The sequence below is a fragment of the Capronia epimyces genome (assembly GCF_000585565.1).
Source record: "Capronia epimyces CBS 606.96 chromosome Unknown aczIQ-supercont1.7, whole genome shotgun sequence".
Taxonomy (NCBI): domain Eukaryota; kingdom Fungi; phylum Ascomycota; class Eurotiomycetes; order Chaetothyriales; family Herpotrichiellaceae; genus Capronia; species Capronia epimyces.
The window spans coordinates 1,212,892-1,233,764 of record NW_006912910.1 but is presented as its reverse complement, the minus strand read 5'-3'; the positions used below and the strand labels follow the sequence as shown (position 1 = coordinate 1,233,764).

The 20,873-nt window shown below is 53.0% G+C and overlaps 4 protein-coding genes across 4 annotated transcripts; 1 reads left to right on the top strand and 3 right to left on the bottom strand.

Annotated features, from left to right (window-relative positions):
- Positions 1-1,624: 1,624 nt before the first annotated feature.
- A1O3_08235 (uncharacterized protein) lies at positions 1,625-6,771 on the bottom strand (the record flags this gene model as incomplete). The annotated part of the gene is made up of 9 exons (XM_007738333.1): positions 1,625-1,983; positions 2,054-2,277; positions 2,367-2,722; positions 2,777-3,205; positions 3,254-3,299; positions 3,358-3,461; positions 3,514-3,546; positions 3,603-6,420; positions 6,479-6,771. 9 exons carry the CDS (start codon positions 6,769-6,771, stop codon positions 1,625-1,627), a joined length of 4,662 nt encoding a protein of 1,553 aa, XP_007736523.1.
- A 2,283-nt stretch (positions 6,772-9,054) lies between these two features.
- On the bottom strand, positions 9,055-9,430 carry A1O3_08234 (uncharacterized protein; the record flags this gene model as incomplete). Its single annotated transcript, XM_007738332.1, has 2 exons — positions 9,055-9,162; positions 9,212-9,430. The coding sequence occupies 2 exons, from the start codon at positions 9,428-9,430 to the stop codon at positions 9,055-9,057; spliced, it is 327 nt and encodes a 108-aa protein (XP_007736522.1).
- Positions 9,431-12,177: 2,747 nt separating this feature from the next.
- On the top strand, positions 12,178-14,957 carry A1O3_08233 (uncharacterized protein; the record flags this gene model as incomplete). Its single annotated transcript, XM_007738331.1, has 4 exons — positions 12,178-12,741; positions 12,814-12,884; positions 12,968-13,083; positions 13,153-14,957. The coding sequence occupies 4 exons, from the start codon at positions 12,178-12,180 to the stop codon at positions 14,955-14,957; spliced, it is 2,556 nt and encodes an 851-aa protein (XP_007736521.1).
- Positions 14,958-17,219: 2,262 nt separating this feature from the next.
- A1O3_08232 (uncharacterized protein) lies at positions 17,220-20,570 on the bottom strand (the record flags this gene model as incomplete). The annotated part of the gene is made up of 1 exon (XM_007738330.1): positions 17,220-20,570. One exon carries the CDS (start codon positions 20,568-20,570, stop codon positions 17,220-17,222), a length of 3,351 nt encoding a protein of 1,116 aa, XP_007736520.1.
- Positions 20,571-20,873: the final 303 nt, after the last annotated feature.

Genomic DNA, 20,873 nt, shown 5'->3' with positions numbered 1-20,873 from the left:
AAGGCAAGATAAACGGCCCGGTGAGATTGCTTTACCTATCCCGAACTTGCTTGTTGCTCCATCATTCGTGGATCTCTGGCAAAGAGGGGCAACTCGGCTCTCGAAGTCGATGCACCATCCCAACATGCACCGAATGTACAGGGATGCTGCTCACTTTGACATGCACACCACAATCTAATTCCAAGTCTTCAGAGCCAACTTGTTAGCCAATCATTTGAGAAGGTCGAACCAACTGACGTAGCAGTCCCGAAGTTGCAAACTTGGGTCCTGCCAGGTCAAAGGAGCTAAAGGACAAGGGGGGCCAGCGCCAACCTTCATGGCGGCTGAAGGTAGAGACAGCAGCCCCCAAGCCTTCATCTCAGTCCTGGCCGTCTACCCCAGCACCGGCCAAACCACGGCGCGATCTCTCAACGTCTGCATCGCTTCAGAGATTTAGGTGGCACAGCTTGCCGATTCGACGATCATGAAACTCGAGCAGTGCTGCCGTCTAGTCGAACCGAGCATCCACCCTGGCCGAGGAGCTCCGTCATGAGCAGAGGGTTGCACTATTTGACGTTGCGCATTCTTGGATACTCTGCACGACCGGTAACGCCCAACGAGAGAAGGTCCATTGCGGGGGAATACCAGGAACAATCAGAGGACAGGCCAATCATACATGATTGCGTTGCGATGGTGAGCAAGGGAAAGAATGCGACAACACTACACAACGACAGGCATGGCCGTCGCCAAGCATATCCTATCCTGTCGGATGCGATGGGAGGCCTCCCGTCCGACCAGGGCATCCCCTGCCCATGTTCAGAGCACTGGGGCTGCTGAGGACTCACTGGGTCACGCCAACAGCTTCAAGAAACCAATTGGTATCGGCATGCCTGATTTGAGATCGCCACGTTCTGTCTCACCATAGTACCGTCAACTGATACGATGTACTTACACGAGGGTAACAGGTACACGGGAGCACTGAGCAGGAACATCACTGTCAGAGGTATCTCTACCCCAAGATCCGAGTCAGAGAACTGGTGTCCTTGCTATGAGCTTGCCCTGAACATTTAGCATCCCAGGCTACACCACCGACTCGGGCTTTTCACGGTGTGCGACAATGGCTGCGATTTGTATGACCTTGGAGACGGGAATCGAAATGCATGTGCGGACGAGAAAGCAGGAGGGGTGATTCTGGGCGGCAACATACTCTTGTTCGGTGACTAGACCTGGTTGGTCTCTGGTTGACTGTGACACAACGAGACCGACTAGCGACATAGAGCTCCACTGGGGGCGACGGACATCTGGACCTCCCTGACTGGTCCAAAAGCAAAGGAGGCGATAATGTCACGCATCCTCCTGTAATCCCATCTTTCAGCCGCTCCTCATGGTGGGAGTGTCGCTGTTGGCTGCAATCCTCTAGCTCCCCGTTCCTGCTGCAAATGACTTTTCCCGTGGAAAGCCTGTCCGCAGCGGACAACAGGCATCCCATCGACCCATACCTGAGGTAACTGTCGTGGCAGCTGAGATCTCGGATCTGATCGTTGCATTATCGGAGCATGCTGAGTACCGACGCCGCGGCACCTAGAGCGGCGTATATGGGTTGGTAAGAGTTCGATGCATTGGGACCAGTGGGTTGGCGCTGCGGTCAGGGTTGGCTCGCGACGGCGCTACCGTTGCCAAAGCCGTCGAGCAGACCAGCCTCACGAACAAGTTCGTAGAACAAGCCACGCTGTCTGATCAGTTCTTCTGGCGTATCAAACTCGGCCACTCGTCCTTGCTGCAGCACCACAATGCGATCGGCGTCCAGGATAGTGTTGATACGATGGGCGATGGTGATGATGGTACGGTTCCCGAACACCGTGCTGCGCAGAGTAGCTTGCAACAGCTTGTCCGTCTCCACGTCTACTGCCGCAGTTGCCTCATCGAGTACCAGGATATTGCTGGGAGTAAGCAACGCGCGCGCCAGAGAGACAAGTTGCCGTTGTCCCTGACTAAGATTTGAACCTGGATCCGAGATCCCACGGTCAGCGGAAACATGTCATACAAGCACGGGGATCGAGACCATGCCACTCACCAGCTTCGTGAATCACAGCGTCCAATTGTCCAGGCATGCTCGAGACATGATCCTTCAAGCGAGCATGTTCAAGCACGCTCCACAGTTCCGTATCATCGTGGACATGACGAGGATCCAGATTGTCGCGAATTGTCCCTTCGAAAAGGGCGGCGTCCTGAGGAATGATGGCAAGCCGCCTTCGAAGATCTAGCAAGCCAATCGTGGAGGTGTTGAGGCCGTCAATGCTGCAGTGACGCTGTTAGCGCAGTCGTGGCTTGGGTTCACCATGCAAGCCTTGTTGCATGGGTTCCTTGAAACTGGGATCAGCACTCACCTGATGTGCCCAGTTACTGGTTCGATGATCCGGAATAGTGCCATAGTCAACGAGCTCTTTCCGGCTCCTGTACGTCCAACCACGCCGATCTTCTCCCGTGGTTTGATGTTCAGGTTGATGTCTCTCAACACAAGATCGAGGCCCTCGCGATACCGCGTAGAATAATCCTTGAACGTAATCTGGCCATGTGCAGGCCACCCAATGCTCGGTCGACTCTTGAAAATGACCTCAGGAGCTTCGCTGGGCAGGTTGGCATATTCGAGCACTCGCTCGACAGATACAATGTTAGTCTCCACCTCCACTGTCTGTCGAACGATCCAGTTTAGGGACTGTGTGATCTGCAGGGCATATGACATCTGAGACTGTTAGTTCTGAACAGTGGCTTGTCGACAATGTGCAGGGTCCCTTACCGCAAGGCCCACCATACCGGCCGACAGGCCGCCACCAGTTGTCACCGTGATGATGGCAAAAATGGCTGCCGCCAGGATAATGACAGATCCAATAAACTCCAAGCGGACCGCCAGCCACCTGTTAGCGCTTATCGAGGGGAAATAGGCCCGTAGGTTTGCGTCCACACGCCACTCGTTTTCCAAAAGAAACCGCATCTGTTGTCGATATGCGCGGATAGTGGACACCCCGCCGAGAGTCTCCTGGAAGTGTGCGTATATCGGACTTCGGCTCACACTATCGAGCCGTTTCAACTCGCGTGAGGTCCGGAGATAGTATCTTTGGTACAGAACATACACGGCCCCCAAGGGTACGACCAGGACAAGGAAAATCGGGGTGCCTGCGGAAATCACGCCGATGGTGAAGAGGGCCCGACCAGTGTTGACGAAAAGCTTTCTTGTCAGTCCGAGATCAACACAAGCACTGTTGGTGCGACTTACCATATTGAAGGTCCGAGCAATAACCTCGTCGACTCGATAGATGTCACTGCACCGCGGTGAGTAACGTGCGGAAAGGGGTATTGAGACAGGAGCATGTCACGCACCTCGAGAAACGGTTAAGCACACGACCAATAGGAGTCGTGTCAAAGAAACTCATGGGAGAGCGGAAGATTGCGTACGCCATCCGATCATGGAGTTTTCTCGAAGCCTGCAACGATGTAAGCTCGCCACTCTCTGTCGGAACCGAGGGATAATCAAACCTCAATCGAGCAGAAAATCCAGAGAAGCAGGGTCTGCCAGATGTCAGTCACGGTTACTGTATCACTACAGGCGCCGAGGGTTCACGTACCTGGATGACAACAAGGCCTGCACCTCCGATTCCGAATGCAAAGTAAATGCCAATGTATTTCCCCACCTGAGGATTCGCGCCATACAACTCGTTGATCTCTGACCATCGCTTCAGCCAGAAGCTGCCTCCGATCTGGGCCGTCTGAGCGGCGAGCAGCGCGAGAAGATAAATCCCGACGGCGATAAGGTTGCTTTCTTTGGCGTAGCTTGTATAGACCGACCACTTGACTTTGCCCTGCTCGGCGGTTTCCTTGGTCTGCTTGCTCTTTAACCCGCCCTCTTCATCCGTCATGCGACCCATAGGGCCTTTGAAACTGGCGGTTGAAGCCCGTCGCAGGGTATTGAAGCTGGTCTTCCTGGCCGTCGACAGTCCACTGGGGCCGGCACGAATTGGGGCAAGGTCACCAACTTGTTGACGCGACTCTTCTGCCTCCTCGGCATCGTACTCGTCCTGAACCGCGCTCTCTACGGCGGTCGTAGATTCGTCGGACTCCGTGCCTTCTACACTAGGGCTTCTTTCGCCTTCCGACTCCTGTTCGTCCTCCTTGATGGCCGACTTGATCAGATTGGCGACCTCGCCTCTCATCGCCATCAGTTGCTGGTAGGTGCCTTTTTCTAGGATCGACCCGTCACGGAGCAAGTACATGTAATCAGCCTCCTTCAAAATGGTGATGGCATTTGTGGCCAGAATCCTGGCTTTTCCGCTCAACAGGCCGTTCGGACCAAGTACGTTGTTGATCAGGTGCCGTCCGACGTGCTGATCAACCGCAGAGAGGACATCGTCGAGGAGATAGATGTCGGCCCTCGCATAAACTGCCCGGGCCAACGCCAGTCGAGCCTTCTGACCTCCAGATAGGGAGATGCCACGCTCGCCGACTTCCGTCTGGTCTCCATCCGGTAGCTGTCTGAAATCATCCACGAGAGCACACGCATTGACGGTCTGGTTGTAGAAGTGGGGATCCCATCGATGGCCAAAGATAATGTTTTCTTTGACGCTTGCGTTCATTATCCATGCCGACTGTGCTGCGTAAGCGATGCGTCCCCGTACGACGACCTCGCCCTGGATTTTCCAGAGGTCACCGAGGACCGCCTGGAGTAATGACGACTTGCCAGCCCCGACACGACCCACGACGCAGGTCAGTTCGCCCTTATTTGCATTAAAGTTGATATTCTCCAAGACGTTCTTGTTTTGGTCCTTGTCCCAAGTGAAGGTAGCGTCCCGAATTGAAACGCTAGATTCTCCCGGCTGGCTTGGGGGCTCGTCGATCAGTCTGACCGCATCGTCTTGAAGCTCGTCGGCAGCGAAGAAATCCGTCAACCTACGAACGGCGACGGACGCTTCGACTATGCTGGTGATAACCATTGGCAACACTGTGAGAGGAAAGGTCAAGAGATTGAACAATGTCAAGGCTGGGAAGACCAGATCGGTCGTCAGGGGTGTATCGTTGAACAAGACGAAGACGGCGAAGGTTGAGCACGAGACGAGGAAAGGCGTAGAGGACCAAGTGAACGTGGCGAAAGACTGGGCGGCGCCAATCTTCCGGAGATTGTTCAGTTCGAGGTCATTACGGACGTGGCTCAACTTCTCCATGAAAGCAGAGCCCCATGCGTAGAGCTTGATGGCCTTCATGTTGTTGAGGATCTCGGTCATCAGCCGTGAGCGGCGGTCTTTGTACTTCATCTGATCCAGTTGCAACTTCTTCATGAATCGAGCAATGAAGCCATTGACAGGGATCATGATGACCATGGCCGCGACACCCGCGAAGCACGAAGGCCCGACCAGTTGGTAGAGGGAGAGCATGCACAGCGTGATCTGGAATGGTGCCGACCACACTTGCTGGCCCCATTGAGCCAAATCCGCCAGACGCTGCTGATCTACGCTCATGTAAGTAACAATGTCGCCCGTGTTCTTTTTCGCCCGGGATTCGCTAGACAATCGGAGCGATTTTGCGTAAATCATGGCGGTGAGTGAAGACTTGATTCTCATCCCGGTCTCGAAGGCCTGCTGGAAGTACTGATGCAGGGCAGCAGTTTGGCAAATGGAGGTGGCAAACATTGCCAACGCAATCGCGACGCCACGGATCTGCGGCTGAGGTTCACGACCTGGCCGATACGAGTCCACGAAAGTGATCAACAGGCGCAGGAGTTGCGGCTGCACGAAAGAAAGGATGTCACTTATGGTCTTGACCAGTGCTCCGCGAAGATAGGGACCGCCAAACGCCCTGGCCAACGCCATCCACAAGCTCGGCTTCTTTTTCTCCAGCTCGATTTGCCAGGCCTTTTGCAAGATAGCACCCGTGGCTTTGGTAGAATCTCGATGGCGTAAGTTCCACAGATCATCTTGAGTGAGATAGTTATTGTAGCCAAACTTCATCAAGGGGGTCAACCAAGAGAATGTGAGGACGGAGAAAACGTCGGCATATTCATATGGACACTCGTCATCGGCCCCAAGAGCATCGTAGGCGCTCTGTTTCTTCGGAACCAGATATTCCAGAATGAATTCTAGAATCGCGAGACCGAGGCTGACATTGAAGGTGACAAAGTAGGGGAGACGGGTTTTGTACGCCTCTCTCGCGACCAACGAACGCAGCTTGACAGCATGAGCCAGGATGAAGAAGACCCAGTAGAAGAGTACGACCCCATTTGGGTTCCGCAACCGCCAGTGTTCATGGTATTGTACGACGAAGATGACGAAGAGCGAGACAATGGTGGAGATGGAGGTGTAGAACCTGATATCTTGATACCATATTCCCGGCAACCGCTGGACCTGGAAGGCAGCTTGGAGGGCGGTAGTGACTATGAGGGCGGCGATTAAGGACCTGCGAGCGGATTGTTAGAGAGGCATACGTGTACCAGAGCAGGAGTGGTGATGCTCACAGTTTTGTATAGAAATGCCAATTTTTAGGAACCTCCTGGGCGATACGTTTTGTGAACAAGTACCACAGCGCTCCCGCACCGAACAGCACACCCCAAAGCGAGACGCCAACGATCCAAATATCAAGAAAACAGGGAGTGAGATCCCATCTGGACGAGCTCACCGGCCCCCAGCCCTCAGGGTCACCGCATAGTGGCTGTCTCGAAAGAAGGCCAATGTCTAGGATGGACTCGGTGTGGGATGGAAACCGTCCGGCCACGGTCAAGACCGACTGTAACCCGTCCGAGCCCCTCATCTATTGTGCATAGAAGGGGGGAGGGAGCAGGCGAGCAGGGAGGATCGAGTGAGAATGGGAAGGGGAAGGAGAACGAGAGGAGGAAGGCTGAAGCTCTCTTCCACCGACTGAATGTAAGGGATTGGGGAGGATTGGACGGTGAGTGAGCCGCAGCTGCAGATGATGCGCAGGCAGAGAATAGTTTCTCCTCAATTGCGAAAGTACTCTGGATTTGCGGCGTAGCTATTGGCTGCTGCGGGAAGGTGACCTCCGACGGAGATTACGGCTATAACTTCACGTCCATTCCACACGCTTACCTAATGCGCCACCAGCCATAGCATCTTAGGCTTTAACGCACCACCGTATTCATTGTGGCCCGGACAAAGGCTACCTTAGGGCGCAACCGCTAACATAGATTTTAGTAGACCGATGGTAGAACTACGGTAGTAGCTAATTAGCGGTACTTCTACCGTAGCTAATTTTCTATCGTAGAAATACCGCCTAAAAATATTAATATCAGCTAATTATAATTGACTACCTATGAGAGAACACCGGGACTAAGTAGACAATGGAACCTAAGGAAGAGAGACCTCTACTTACTTATTTAATTCTAATATAGCGAGATTTATTATCTCTATATAAACTTATTAGTTCGCTTACTATACGATTCTTCTCTCTAAGTAGTCTACTCTATAATTACCCTAATTTCTTAAGCTTAATAGTAGTATATACTCGGCCGCTAGACTATCCTATATTTATTAATAGTATACTTAACGATAGCTAGCGTTATCTAGAGTCCTAGAGCTCCTATCCGAAGAAGAGTACAATCCTAAAGCTAGAGTAGATATACTTAGGCGAGATAGAGGCGCTATACTTCTAAATATTATTATAGTATTATTATCTATAGATCGCGTCGGACGATTACTACGAGTACGACTATATATCTTACGGAATTACTTTTTATTTAATTCGCGAAAATTCTTATAGTAGATATATTAGAAGTATAGCTAGTATTGGAGCTCGTAGAAATATTATACCTTCTAAGATCTCTTCTTTCTAGCTTAATACTTCTAAAGAGTAATAATATATAGAATACTATAGATATCTACTAGAGTTAGTATAGTAGAATATATAAGAGAATAGAGACTTACTCTTAATATAATACTTTATAAGCTTAGAAGAACTTTTAAGATTAATATAATTCTTTATCTAGAACTAGATAAAGTTAAAGTTATTAATACTAAAGATTCGATCTATAAAGTATTTCTTAATTTAATCTATAGCGAATATAGTAAGAAGCTAAGAATAGTTAATAATAGTCTAGCTAATATACTATATAAAACGTTTAAGTATAACTTAGTAGTACTTTAATAAATTAAATAATAGACTTATAATAAAGTACGCTTATAATAAAATACTCTATTAAATTAGAGGGTAGAAATACGTAACTTACGGTTAAACGTCGGTAGTAATAATTCTACCGCAGATGAATTTCTACTATGGATCTACCGTTAACCAACGGTAATGAAGCCTATAAACTGCGCGGTAAGGTATTCCGGTTGCCGTACGTGTAATCTTCGCTGTGGCCGAGTCACGTGCTTCACTAGTAAATCCCAATAGTACCTAAAGCTCCTAGATAGGCTTAGGCTTAGCGTTAGTATTGGCCCCATATCCCCCCATGCTGTTCGCTTTCATCAAGAGCAGTGGTGCGAGGCCGTCATCACTATGCACCACCTTGAAGACGACTTCACGGGATTGTCACAATGGGAATCGGCACGATCGCGTGCCGGCTGGGGTACTCTATACGACTCGGTCATCACCAGCCACCCACAGATGAACAGAAATGGACATCAGGGTGGATGTTAGGTCGAATAAAGGCTTTCAAGCAAGCTCACTCGCCATGTCAGGACGCACACTTTGTCCACGCAAACCCATGAGCGGTATGCTCTGAAGAAAGCGACGACGCATCGATTGTGCCACTCATAGATTATCTTTCTGTTCACAATACATCATAGGCGTACTTACAGTGAAAATTCTACGGAGACAGTATGCCTGATCCTCCCTCTTCTTGGTATATCAATTAGCGGCCCAAGGCATACGCTCATCTACACTGAATTGAGACAACGACTCGCCGCGAAGTGCCACGATTGGAATCCCCGGGATCTCGAGGATCGGTCGTTCTAGCATCCTCTTGTCAGCCAAGCGTTCCCCTTCGTACGAAAAGAACTCGACCGAGGTTGGTGCCAGAAGCTCTTAAAGTGTCCAGCCTCATGTGAACCACCTACTTGGGCGGACAGCTAGCTTCTATGCCGCTCTGATATGATCCTCGTCTCCCTTAGAGACCGACACGTCTGACAGGTAGACGTAGCAATTCGCGGCGTCACAGTACCAGCGAAACATAGAGTTGATGGCCTCCGAGTATTCCGTGTTATTCGCGTTGTTGCATTAACAACGTGCTTACCTCGAAATGTTTGAGATTGTCTTTCTCGGCCCGTTCGCCACAGAATTTCATCTTTGTGTAGCCAGCCTTCATCTTCCCGTCAAGGTGGTCCAAAGTCACCTCGTCTTTGTCGTCACCCCACGTATGTGAGAGGATAGCGTAGGCGGGAATGTTGTCGTGAAGGTCTTCGGTCAGGCGAAGGGCACCGTCATCGTCATCGTTCAATTTGAGGAGGCACATCGCGCATCGTGTTGGGCTCGCTCTTGCGCAGAGTAGGACAGCTCAGTAAGAGATCAGGAAATTCCAGCCGCTGTCAATCAAGAGGGCTCGGGCGATCATTACGACCCATTGGGCGCTGGCTGTCTCTTGCGGTGGGCAGAAGTCCGCGATAATGGTTGATTTGCCTACAATGACTGTGGAATAAGCTGGGGCTGGATGTGAGATTCGGTTGGGTTATGAGCGCACACTCGCGTCGATCGACGGAAGACGGAACGTGAGTGAGATGAGATGAAAGCGTGAGGTCCTACAGGTAGATCAAGAGGCGTCTGCTGAAGACATTGTGAGGTGCATTCCGAATGATCAGGCTGAAGGTGTGTCTTTCGACAGCGCATCTGGTCTCTAGGCTAAACACCGCCCCAGACAACTACGGTCGAGTAGTCGACCACGTTGAAATGCCATTCTAAATAGCATGCGTCTTTCAATCAGTCGTAGTCGTCGACTACTGTCTCGCACGCCGTACAGTGGTAATCATTCTGTCTGGTTCCCCGATCATTGCCGCGGTCCTACATCTATGTCTAGCGACCACACACGAACTACGGAGCCTGCCTACGTCGGCTAATATGGTAGGGCAGGGTTGAGCACAGGGCGGCATCACCCTCGTCCCAATGGGGGGTGGGGAGGAGCTGGCCGCAGTTTGGCACACGATAAAGCCCAAGGCACACCGGAGCATTATCAGTATCCGGATTCAATGAGCCGCACGCACCACCAAAGCCCAGACCTCTTTGCGCCACCCCTCTCGCCGGGTCCGGACCAAGATCCAGAGTTCAGAGCTCCAGGCCGGGAGTCTACCATCTTCCATCTTCTTTGAGCAGTCAATGGCGAATCAACCTACGATGCTGATACCCTACTGATTCTCGAAGACGAAGACGGCAGAGGAGAGATGTTTGATGTTTGCCTCTTCCAGAAAGAGCGAGAGGATATGCTGCATTCTGCCCACGCATTGGATGGAAGATCGGGAACGGAGTATTGCCGAGATGGATACCGTATGCCTTAAGATCTTGGGACCAAACTCTATCTCCTTCCCTTGCGTTGCCGATGCTCTCAAAACGGACGGCACGTGGTGCAAAACAAACAGCTTGCTTACTTATTCCGACGGAGGAGCAAGTCTTGATGAAATCCCACCGAGTGGACTCAATTCCATGTTCAGGGGAAGACCCACGGTGATCAGATCGTCCGACTCGAATAAGAATATGACTCACCAGTATAGACAACTCGGGGGTCAGGACAGTATCGCAGTTTAGATCTCTCGATGCCTTCCGAGAGACAAGATGAAAAGGGGGGCAGTTGGAACTGGACGAGTGGTGGCCCAGAACTGTCTCGGCCTACCGACTAGATGAGCCGTCGTAAGCGTTGTCTACTGTCTACTGATCTAAGGTTGCAATACTACGGACATAGACTAGTAGTACGTTAGCAAAAAGACACCGAACTAGGCCCAATGCTTATTTGAACAGCCCAAGTATGTATGTGTACGGAGGATTGACTGCGTAGGGGGATTGGTGTCTCGCTGAAATGAAACCACGATCGATGATACAACTCTGGTACTCACCGATCACCAGATTCGAGACGGTGCACGACAGTATCACTGTAATATCTTCATCCTGGTCTCCGGATTGCGGCAAACAGGAAGAGTCGGCAGAGGCGAGCAAACACGATGGAGCCCATACAATGGTGCTATTGTTGACCGGTGTTCCACCCCTGGCTCCCCCGGACCCAGCTCGAGGCTCGCGTGCTGCAAGCGACGCCTCCTGAGGCCCTGGCGGCCCGGCATTCTCCGGTAGTTCCTGTTTAGGACAGTTCGACCTACACCGTTACTCCGTACCGTCGTGTATCGAGTGCCACTATCAACGTGGCCCAGGTCCCACCGTCGACCGTCGAGCCATCTGGCCCACGTTCATAGTCAGTGTCCGCCGCACATCACCCAGCCCAGCAGCCAACAGTGTGTGGCCGAGTCAGCGATCTCCCAGGGGTCCCAGGGATCCCAGGGTCCAAAGGCACCAGCACAGACCGGACGCCGCCACTCTGGACCCCCGGCGGACTTGTTCGGCCTTGGTTGGCCAGTGCGTCCTTCTAGACGATGTGCTGAGGCTAATCGTTGATGGCCACATTCCACATTCCCGACCTAAGCCTGGACCGGCAACCCAGGGCTGTGAGGCCTCTCTTACCGCCAATCTTCGTGGCCACTCGGTAAGCCTCACTATGCGAGGCAACTTGTCATGGGGCTTCTTAGGCTTGGGCTCTGGGTCGTCGATAGGGGGGCCTGAACCGTTCGACGGCCGGGCATTGGGCAAAGAGAGCAGGCCAAGCACGCCCTGGGTCTCGCAGACCACCATAATTGTCTCACCGCATGCAGATGCTCCGAGTTCATCACCGCGCCCGGCCCGGCGGGGACCTGGAAGCCCCCTCTGCTTATCTCCCGGAGCCTTGGCCTCCTGAGCCTGGTGCGGCGCTAGCAGTGGATGCGTTATATCTGAAAAGGCCCCGAGAAGAACAATGAATGAAAGGATGAATGAATGAATGGGTTGTATCTATTTCCATCTAGTCCACATTGTTCAATCTTCAGCCTTACCGGAAACATCCCCCGTCAACTCTCTTTGTTCCCGCCAACAAGTCAAGCATTGTCATGCGGCTGAAGGCGACGACGAATACTCCAACAGTAGTCACCACCACATTACTGGCCTGACTAAGGCTTTGACCAATACTGGCCCCCAATGGCACCCTCGGGAGAAATCTACCAGAAACATGCTCCTCACAGCAGGACAGAGGAGGAGGCCCAGCCAAGTTTCGACATCCAAGCCAAGCCGAGCGGGAATGAACCCAGCCCGCCCAGTGGCGGGTTGGTGCTCGGCGGAGGCCAGACCATCAAACTGATGCTGGTGCCCGACAAGCCGGCGACGCCTCCTCCGACGCCGGCCAAGAAGGAGAAGCCGCATCCTCAGTCGAAGATGAAGAAGTTCTGGACCAACTTCGACCCCGAGTACGTCGGCAAAGTGACGCGAGTGCTGCCGGAGCGCATCGGCGACACTGACCTGACCACCAAGCTGCTCGGCGAGACGGCCCATCGAGCCGTGCAGTCGTATGAGAACGCCAAAGAGAGCTGCATCCGCGACGTGAACCGCATCATCAAGGAGTGTCGCGCCGCCAACCAGAAATACACCGACACCCACTGGGACATTGAGCGAGACCTCAAGATCACCCGCATCCGGGACTGTCTGGACGGACTGGTGGTGGACAACGACGACAAGCAGTATCCGGCGGATGCGAAGCGCGTTACCGTACGTACATAGACTTGAGTCTACCATTAACGAAGAGGTACTGTGTAGAATACGCTGACCCAGCTGGTACAGGACATTTTCGAAGACCCCAAATTCTACGTCGATGGTGTGTCGTACGACGACATGTTGCAAGGTTCCGCAGGGTACGTACCTCCTGATTACGATCGGAGCTGGCTTGAAGCACGCACGCAACGAACGAAGCACTGACAAAACATGCCACCCCTAGTGACTGTTGGTTTCTGGCCGCCATTTCGGCCCTGGGATCGAATCCGGAATTCATCGAACGGGCGTGTGTGATCCAAGACCAGGCCGTGGGAGTGTACGGCTTCGTGTTCCACCGAGGTAAGTGGTCTCTCGTGTTCAGGGGTAACCCATAATAGGTTGGTTTGATACTGACCTCACGGCAATCAGACGGCGAATGGCATCAATGCATCATCGACGACAAGCTGTACCTGCGGGCGCCGGCATACGACGAGAGCGGCGACATCGTGCTCGGGCAGTACGGGGTGCGGCGGACGAACCAAGAAGACCAGTACCAGGAACTGTTCCAGCGCGGGTCGCAGTCGCTGTACTTTGCGCAGTGCCGGCACCAGAACGAGACGTGGGTCAGCCTGCTGGAGAAGGCGTACGCCAAAGCGCACGGCGACTACGCCTCCATCTGGGGCGGGCAGACGGGCGAGGCGATCGAGGACCTGACGGGCGGGGTGACGACCGAGATCTACACCACCAACATCCTGGACAGCGAGGCCTTCTGGCGCGACGAGCTGAGCCGCATCGGCCGCGACTTTGTCTTCTCGTGCGCCGCGGCCCGCTGGCGCGAATGGCGGCCCTACCTGGTCGCCAACGAGAAGATCCGCGAGGAGCGCCGCGCCGGCATCGTCAGCCAGCACGCCTACGCCGTGTTGGCCATCTACGAGGGCCACGGCCAGCGCCTGGTCAAGATCCGGAACCCGTGGGGCCGCAAGGAGTGGACCGGCCCCTGGAGCGACGGCTCCAAGGAATGGACGGCCGACTGGCTGCAGCGGCTGAACCACCAGTTCGGCGACGACGGCATCTTCTGGATGACGTACAAGGACATGCTGAGCAAGTACAAGTACATCGACCGCACGCGCATCTTCGGGTCGGACTGGCACGTCGCCCAGCAGTGGATGACGGTGCAGGTGCCGTGGAGCACCATGGACTACCAGCAGGTGCACTTCTCCATCGACGTGCCCGACGACACCGACGCCGTCATCGTGCTCTCGCAGCTCGACGACCGCTACTTCAAGGGCCTGCAGGGCAAGTACAACTTCACCCTGCAGTTCCGCGTCCAGAAGGACGGCCAGGACGACGACGAATACCTGGCCCGCAGCAAGATGACCTACGAGCTGGTCCGCTCCGTCAATGTCGAGGTGCCGCTGACCCGGGGCTCCTATACCGTCCTGGTCAAGGTCGAGGCCACCGAGACCCGCCGCGACGACGTGGAAAAGGTCATCCGCAACAATATCCACCGCCGCGACAAGATCACCCAGATCGGCAAACTGTACGATCTGGCCCACCAGAAGGGGCAGTTGCCGGGATCGTCTTCCTCGTCTTCCTCGCCGTCTTCCATGACCCCGTCCGCCTCTACATCAGGCACCTCGACCCCCATGTCGGGCGGATCCCAAATTCGGGATCCCAACCCGGCTTCCTCACAGGCGGGCGAGTCCAAGGATGATTCCGAGGAGAAAGAGAAAGATCCGCACCGCAATCCATGGAACGCCAGTTGCGTCGTCGGACTGCGCGTCTACAGCAAACAAGCCGACCTTGGCCTGAAGGTCGTGGTGCCGTCCAAGGAGGAGATTGACGAATCCAAGCACGTGCCCACGCTGGACCGGGACGACGTGGCGAAAAGTGCCCTGGACGAGGCCCAAGCCGCGGCCGGCAAGGGGGATGACGATGGTGATGGTGAGGGTGAGGGTGGTGGTGATGGTGATGGTGATGGTGATGGTGATGGTGATACTGCAGAACATGCCGGCGAGGAAAGAAGTCAGGGGAAGGATGGAGAGGGGGAAGTACAAACACAAGCGGAAGCACAAACAGAAGTGGAAGGAGATATCAACGAAGACAAGAATGCCGATGGCGATGGACCTACCGATCAAGCCCAAATCAACGGAGAGGCCAAAGACACCGACGCCGATGCCGAAACTGAAACTGGACCCGGAATCGAGGCTGCCACGACGAACGACCGAGTCTAATTGAGGAAGAACGGAATTGACGACTCGAACGGTCGAGTGGAAGTGTAGAAGGACCGGACGACAACGACGGCGACACGATGGCGATTCTATCCACGATGACAGCGACAGCGACGGCAACGGCAACAACGACGGTGACTATGAGTATGAGCACGAAAGCAATGTCTCATCAGAACGAACCAAAACCAATGAAAGCATTGCGTGCCCTATGCCCAACTTGAGGACACAGCTTATGAGAGCACAGCACAGCACAGCATAGCACCACGAACGATTCAACCACTTGACGACAATACAGGGTACTGAGTACCTACTGAGGATGAGTACAAAGTACCTACCTACGGAGTACTTAGCACTGTATATGGCGACGAGCTCTACTCTCAATCTCTATTGGGATCTATACTGTGGTTTGGTTGTCCATGCCCTCGATGCAAAAGATATAGGTGTAGATATGGATGGCTTCGGGTATGGGTATGGGTGTTGCCAACGGATTGGTACATATGCCATTGAACACTCGACGGTGAATACTCAACACTGAACACAACAGTGAACACAACAGTGGCACTCAACACTGAACGCTCAACAGTGAACACTCAACACTGAACACTCAACACTGAACTCAACACTGAACTCAACACTGAACTCAACACTGAACTCAACACTGAAGTCAACACAAACACACAGTGGCACTGATGGTCCCTTCACCACATCCACATTCACACTCACATTCACACTCACGTTATTTATTTATTGTCGGCCCACAGGCATTCTTGAGATTGGAGATGTTCGTCCTTCTTTCCTTTGGCCTGGTTTATTGTTTGGTTGTTTAGGTTTTCTTGGGAGCGAAGGTGTTCCGGTTGATTCCTACGACTGCTGTTCTTCTGGGTTTATTTCATGTCTGCTCTGGATTTGGATTTTGGATACGGACGGGCAATGGTCGATGGTCGATAGTCGATGGTCGATATGCTGACAGACACTGGAAAGGGAAAGGAAATATTCATCTTTTATTTTCAATCTTCCATCTACCATCTATCTTCTACCCTCCATCTTCCATTCTACCTCCTATCTTAGGGTTAGGGTTAGGGTTATCTTCTATCTATCTTCAATCTTCTACCTTCTATCTTAGGGTTATCCTATAGTTAGGGTTATCTTCCATCCCATCTTCTATCTTCCACCTTCCATCCCGCCGTAAAGCAGGCCGCCCTCTTTGAAATACATATCTCCAATATTTGGCACGGCCATCCATATAATGAATCATCATATATCATATATCACATAGACCAGAATCCATACTCCTTCCTATATATGATTTTTCCTGTGCTGAAACTCATCTCCCTCCCTGATCTCCCTACCAGGCTTGAGAGAGTAACACCTTCCCTAGGGCTCTTATCTTCGATACGAATCTAATTGATCTCGAACACCTCCCTCTCTTACCTTCGATACGAATCTAATTGATCTCAAACACCTCCACCTCCCTCTCTTATCTTCGATACGAATCTAAATCCAATAATATCTCGAGCTCGCTCCCCGTCGCCGAGCACCCTATCGGATACTTTTATAGTAGTAGTGATTGATCCGTCGCGACACTTTTATAGTAGTAGTGATTGATCCGTCGCGACACTTTTATAGTAGTAGTGATTGATCCGTCGCGACACTCTCACTTTTATAGTAGTGATTGATCTCAGTATGTATCAGCCTACAAGAGTCAAGTATATACTACCTAGGTATACAGTAGTCTCGTTAGCCTATACATACATACCTACCTATCTATTCTCAGGGGGGTCTGGGAGCCTGGCTGTGTCAAACTATAGGCATTCCCAGCCTTGTGCTTTATCTAGAAGGCTGGTTTAGGTGCTATCTATATGCTATACAGTATGCGCTCCCCCTGCGACTCGTTCATAGCGAACATGGAATATTTTAAACCTTTATTTTACAGGCTGTAGGGAAGAAGCCAAGTATCGTATGTACTGCTTGTGTGGTGATTCTCTCATTGGCACTTGGTGTGACTGTGACGGTTATATATACACCAAGTGAGTGGCAAAGTGAATTACTTACAGTACTTCGTCCTTGCGGCTGTCGTGCTGTAACAGTGGGTGAACACTGACAATTGGCGTCTTTTAAATCGCCGAGATAATAAAAGGAATCTTTGGTGAATCTGCCTTCCTCGCATTCACTTCTGTTCAGTCCAATTCAATTCAATTCATGACATCTCACTCCTACTCGGCCTGAGACCTCCCTACTTAGACATATCGTCGACATCCAATATACTCACCCCAGATCCCTCCCTCCCCCTCCCCCCCCCTCCCCTTTCTTGGGACCAGTACCGGTCTCAGTCGTGGCCGAACTCACCGCTCGACTTCTCGACCCCTCGGTCTTGATACTGGCCACCTCCGCACCCTCAAGTAGCTCCTGGTCCCTTCTACCTAGCTCGGCGCCTTTCTCATCGTCATCGTCGTCATCGTCGTCCTCTTCATCCCGATATGGCCTGCTGTGACCCTGTTCGCGGGCATTGCGCTCGAATTCTCGTTGAGTCTCTTCCATTCTCTTGCGCATTTCCGCCGCCATGCGCATGCCATCATTGACAATGTTGTCGAGCACGCCCCGCAGACCGCGAGACCCAGGTTCCACCACTCCACCGGCCCGTCCGACGTCTATCACCGTCTTGTTCGACGCCCCGTTGATCAGGTTCTTCACCGGTGTGCCGAGGTTGCTGAAGGTGGTCAGATTGCCGGAAAGCGTGCTCGACGGCAACGACACCGTACTACTGTTGGGCGAGTCACTGAGATGGAAGGATTGAGGGAAGAAAGATTCGAAAAACTGTTCGAGGAGCTCGTCGGCCAGAATCACCATTCGAAAGGTGGGTAGTGTAATGTGCAACGGTTTACTCGGATCCAAGGCCAGATTGTGGGATGCTGCGCGAGAAGAGCTCCTTCGTGACCCTTCGAGTATCGGGGTTGGCTTGACTGCAGTGCCAGGTGGCGTGACCTCTGATAGAGGATCGTGCTCGGCCGGTTTTGGCGACGCCGGCTGTTTGGAGACCGATTTGGTTTCTGTCAGATCCAACAGATCTTCTTCCTCTGCAGGTTCGTTGATGGTCGCCGCCTGGAGCTTCGAACTAGTGCTTTCAACCACTTCGTCGGGATCGGCGTATTCAAAACATCTCCTAATGAATGCGCTGACGCTGCCCAGGAACTTCTCGTTGGTACTCATTTGCAAGCCGTCCTTTGCGTCGGCCGCAGAGACCGGAGATATCATGCCGTTGCCAAAATCCGACGGAGTGATTGTTCCATCAAAGCCTCGTCTGGAAAGAAACAAGAGTGACTCTGACATCCGGAGGATGCCTTCGCGGTCCACTTTGCCGGTATTGTCGTCGTCGAACAGCTCGAAAAACAGGCTCATCGAGTTCATAATGTCCGTGGTGCCCTTGATCCGGGCTAGACCTCGAACAAGTTGCTGCAGCGTCATCTCGCCTTGATGCGATTCATCCCACTTGCCATATAGCCGTTGCATGAAGTCGTGGTCGGCGGGTTGTGGTCCCGAGCCCCATTGCAAAAGAGTATGACTGCGATTCCTCTGGCTCGTTACGGGCTTACTCAGGTCCTTGGAAACCGACGTCGGCGAATCGGTGAGGGCCCATTTGGCGGTGTTGGCCAAAAACTCGCGAAATGCGTCGTAGTCCATGGTCTGGAGGGGTGCTATATTCCGAGCAGGTTCATCGTGGTTGCGGTCCGAATGGTGCGTCCAGAGGCCCGGGCGGGTCTTTTGCTGCTCTTGTCTTCTTCTTTCCTCCTCCCGCAGCTTTGCACGTTTCTGTCGTTCCGCCAGGACACTGAAAAAGCGATCATAGATGGCGCTGAGGTCGTCGGCGCTTAGCTTCTTGCTTTCCGGCCCTAGGTTTCGAATCGAGGTCCGTTTGGCAAACGTGGCCAGACCGGCCTTCACGTTGTCAATATGTTTGGCCCTCAATTCCTCAATGCTAGCGTGGGTGATGCCGGCAAATTCCTTGAAGGCCGTCACCATCAGTTCTTGGAATTTGGTGATTGCCCTCAGCTTTTCATTCTCCGAATGTGGGTGAGCTGACTCGTCGAGTCGGGAGAAATAATTCTTGAGCACCGAGATAAACGACCCGTCATCGTGGACGTCAAGTAATTCTTCGCCGTTGATACGCAGGATGGCCAGTCCTACCTGGAACAACACTTTGGGGCCTTCCAGAAAGAAGACATCGAGAACTCGGAACGCAAAGACAAGCGGCATGGAGTTAATGTACAGAGAAAGAAACCAGGGCAGCGAGACCACGGATAGGTTGACGTCCGACTTGACCAGGTGCTCCCAAAGGACCGGCATGGTCCGCTCCACCAGGTTTTCAAACACGCGCTGATCCAACAGTGTGCCGTACATGTCTTTCGAATAGTATCCAGGGAGGAGGCGGTCGCACAAAGCTCCTAGCGTGAAGAATGCCTGAGATTCCGACATGTAGATGAGTAGGGCGGCCACCACAATATTCATGGCTTGACAATAGCCCACTTCTTCATTGGTCCAGCTGTACGCCGTGAGCACTCGACGTAGTCGGCCAATGCCTTCTTCGCTCTGGAAGCCCGGATATTCGGGGAGACTCCGATTGAGATCTTTCTCGATTTCATCAATGGCCAAGGACTCTTGTCCGGTGAACTTGGCCAGGGTTTTCTCGTAGAGGTTCGGATTTCTCAACCGGGTGTAGAATGACCCGGAGCAGATCTCCCAGATCTCGCCTCTCAATCGGTTCGGTAGACCGACCCGGATCAGCTTGTGGAAGGTCGGTTGTCGGACAATGGTGGCATTGCGGCCGTTCTCTCGCATATACTCGCCCCAGAGTCTGATTTTGCTTTTGTCCCGGAGCTTTCTGGCATCTCCGGGGTACCTGAACAGTATTCCCAGCCCCGTGTCAGGCGGATCCGGTGGCTTGGTGCCCTCCTCTCTGGCCTTTAGCCTCGCGGGGTCCAGGAGATACTCGGAAAAACACTGAGACACCACCGTCCGCAGGCTGTCCACTTCTTTCATGCCTTCTCTTAATCCCCTTTTCAGACCGTCACAAAACCGTTCACAAGCGAGCCGGCTTCCATCGAGGGTGAGGACTAATTTCCGGGGGAAAGGCAGGGACGCTTTTGTTTTGTCCGTCAGCGCTTTCTGCAAGGATTCGAAAGTGGTGAGGGCAAGCGAGAACTTGTCATGATGGCTGTTCAATCTCTCGACTCGTCGGATGGAGCACAAGGGGAGCGTAAAGCCATTTCCGCCTGGTCCGGCGCCTTGGGTTGGGCCGGTGAAGGCGATGGACGCGGTGTGACTCGCGCCGGGCAGGAAACTGGTGCGAATCGTGGAGAAGCAAAGAAAGTGTTCGCTCAGATGGAGGTCGCCCACATATCGATTGCCACTGTCTCTCGATTTCTCGCCGGACGTGAGAGGGCCGGCGGCGGCGGACGAGGGGAGAGGGAGGAATAGTTCGGCGGTGATCTCGTGCAAAGGATGCTGACCGGCAGGCAGTCTGAACTGATCCCGGAAGAGGGCAGCCTTGGAGGGTCGGTGGTCATTGTTCGAGGACAGGGGGGATTGGTCGATAAACTTCTGAACCAGTGAGCTCAACATCGCGCAGGGTACGGAGTACAGTGGTCCTTCATCAGACTGGTGTGCCGGGCTGTCGCGTCCACGTCGGTGACTGCACCAGTCAGAGTACGCGTGTCATTATGCGATGTGGGAGGAGTGGTTGAAGACTCCCTAGATCTTCCTGGACGCTCCGAAGGATGAGGATGGGATTAGAGGTCCTACGTGTGGGAGTATCGGAGGTGTCGTAGCAACGCAGTCACGGCTGTCAGATGAAGCGCCGGGGCCATTGTACGGAGACTGCTCCTCAAGAAACTGGGCGACAACCGCAGCCTGAGGGCCCAAGAC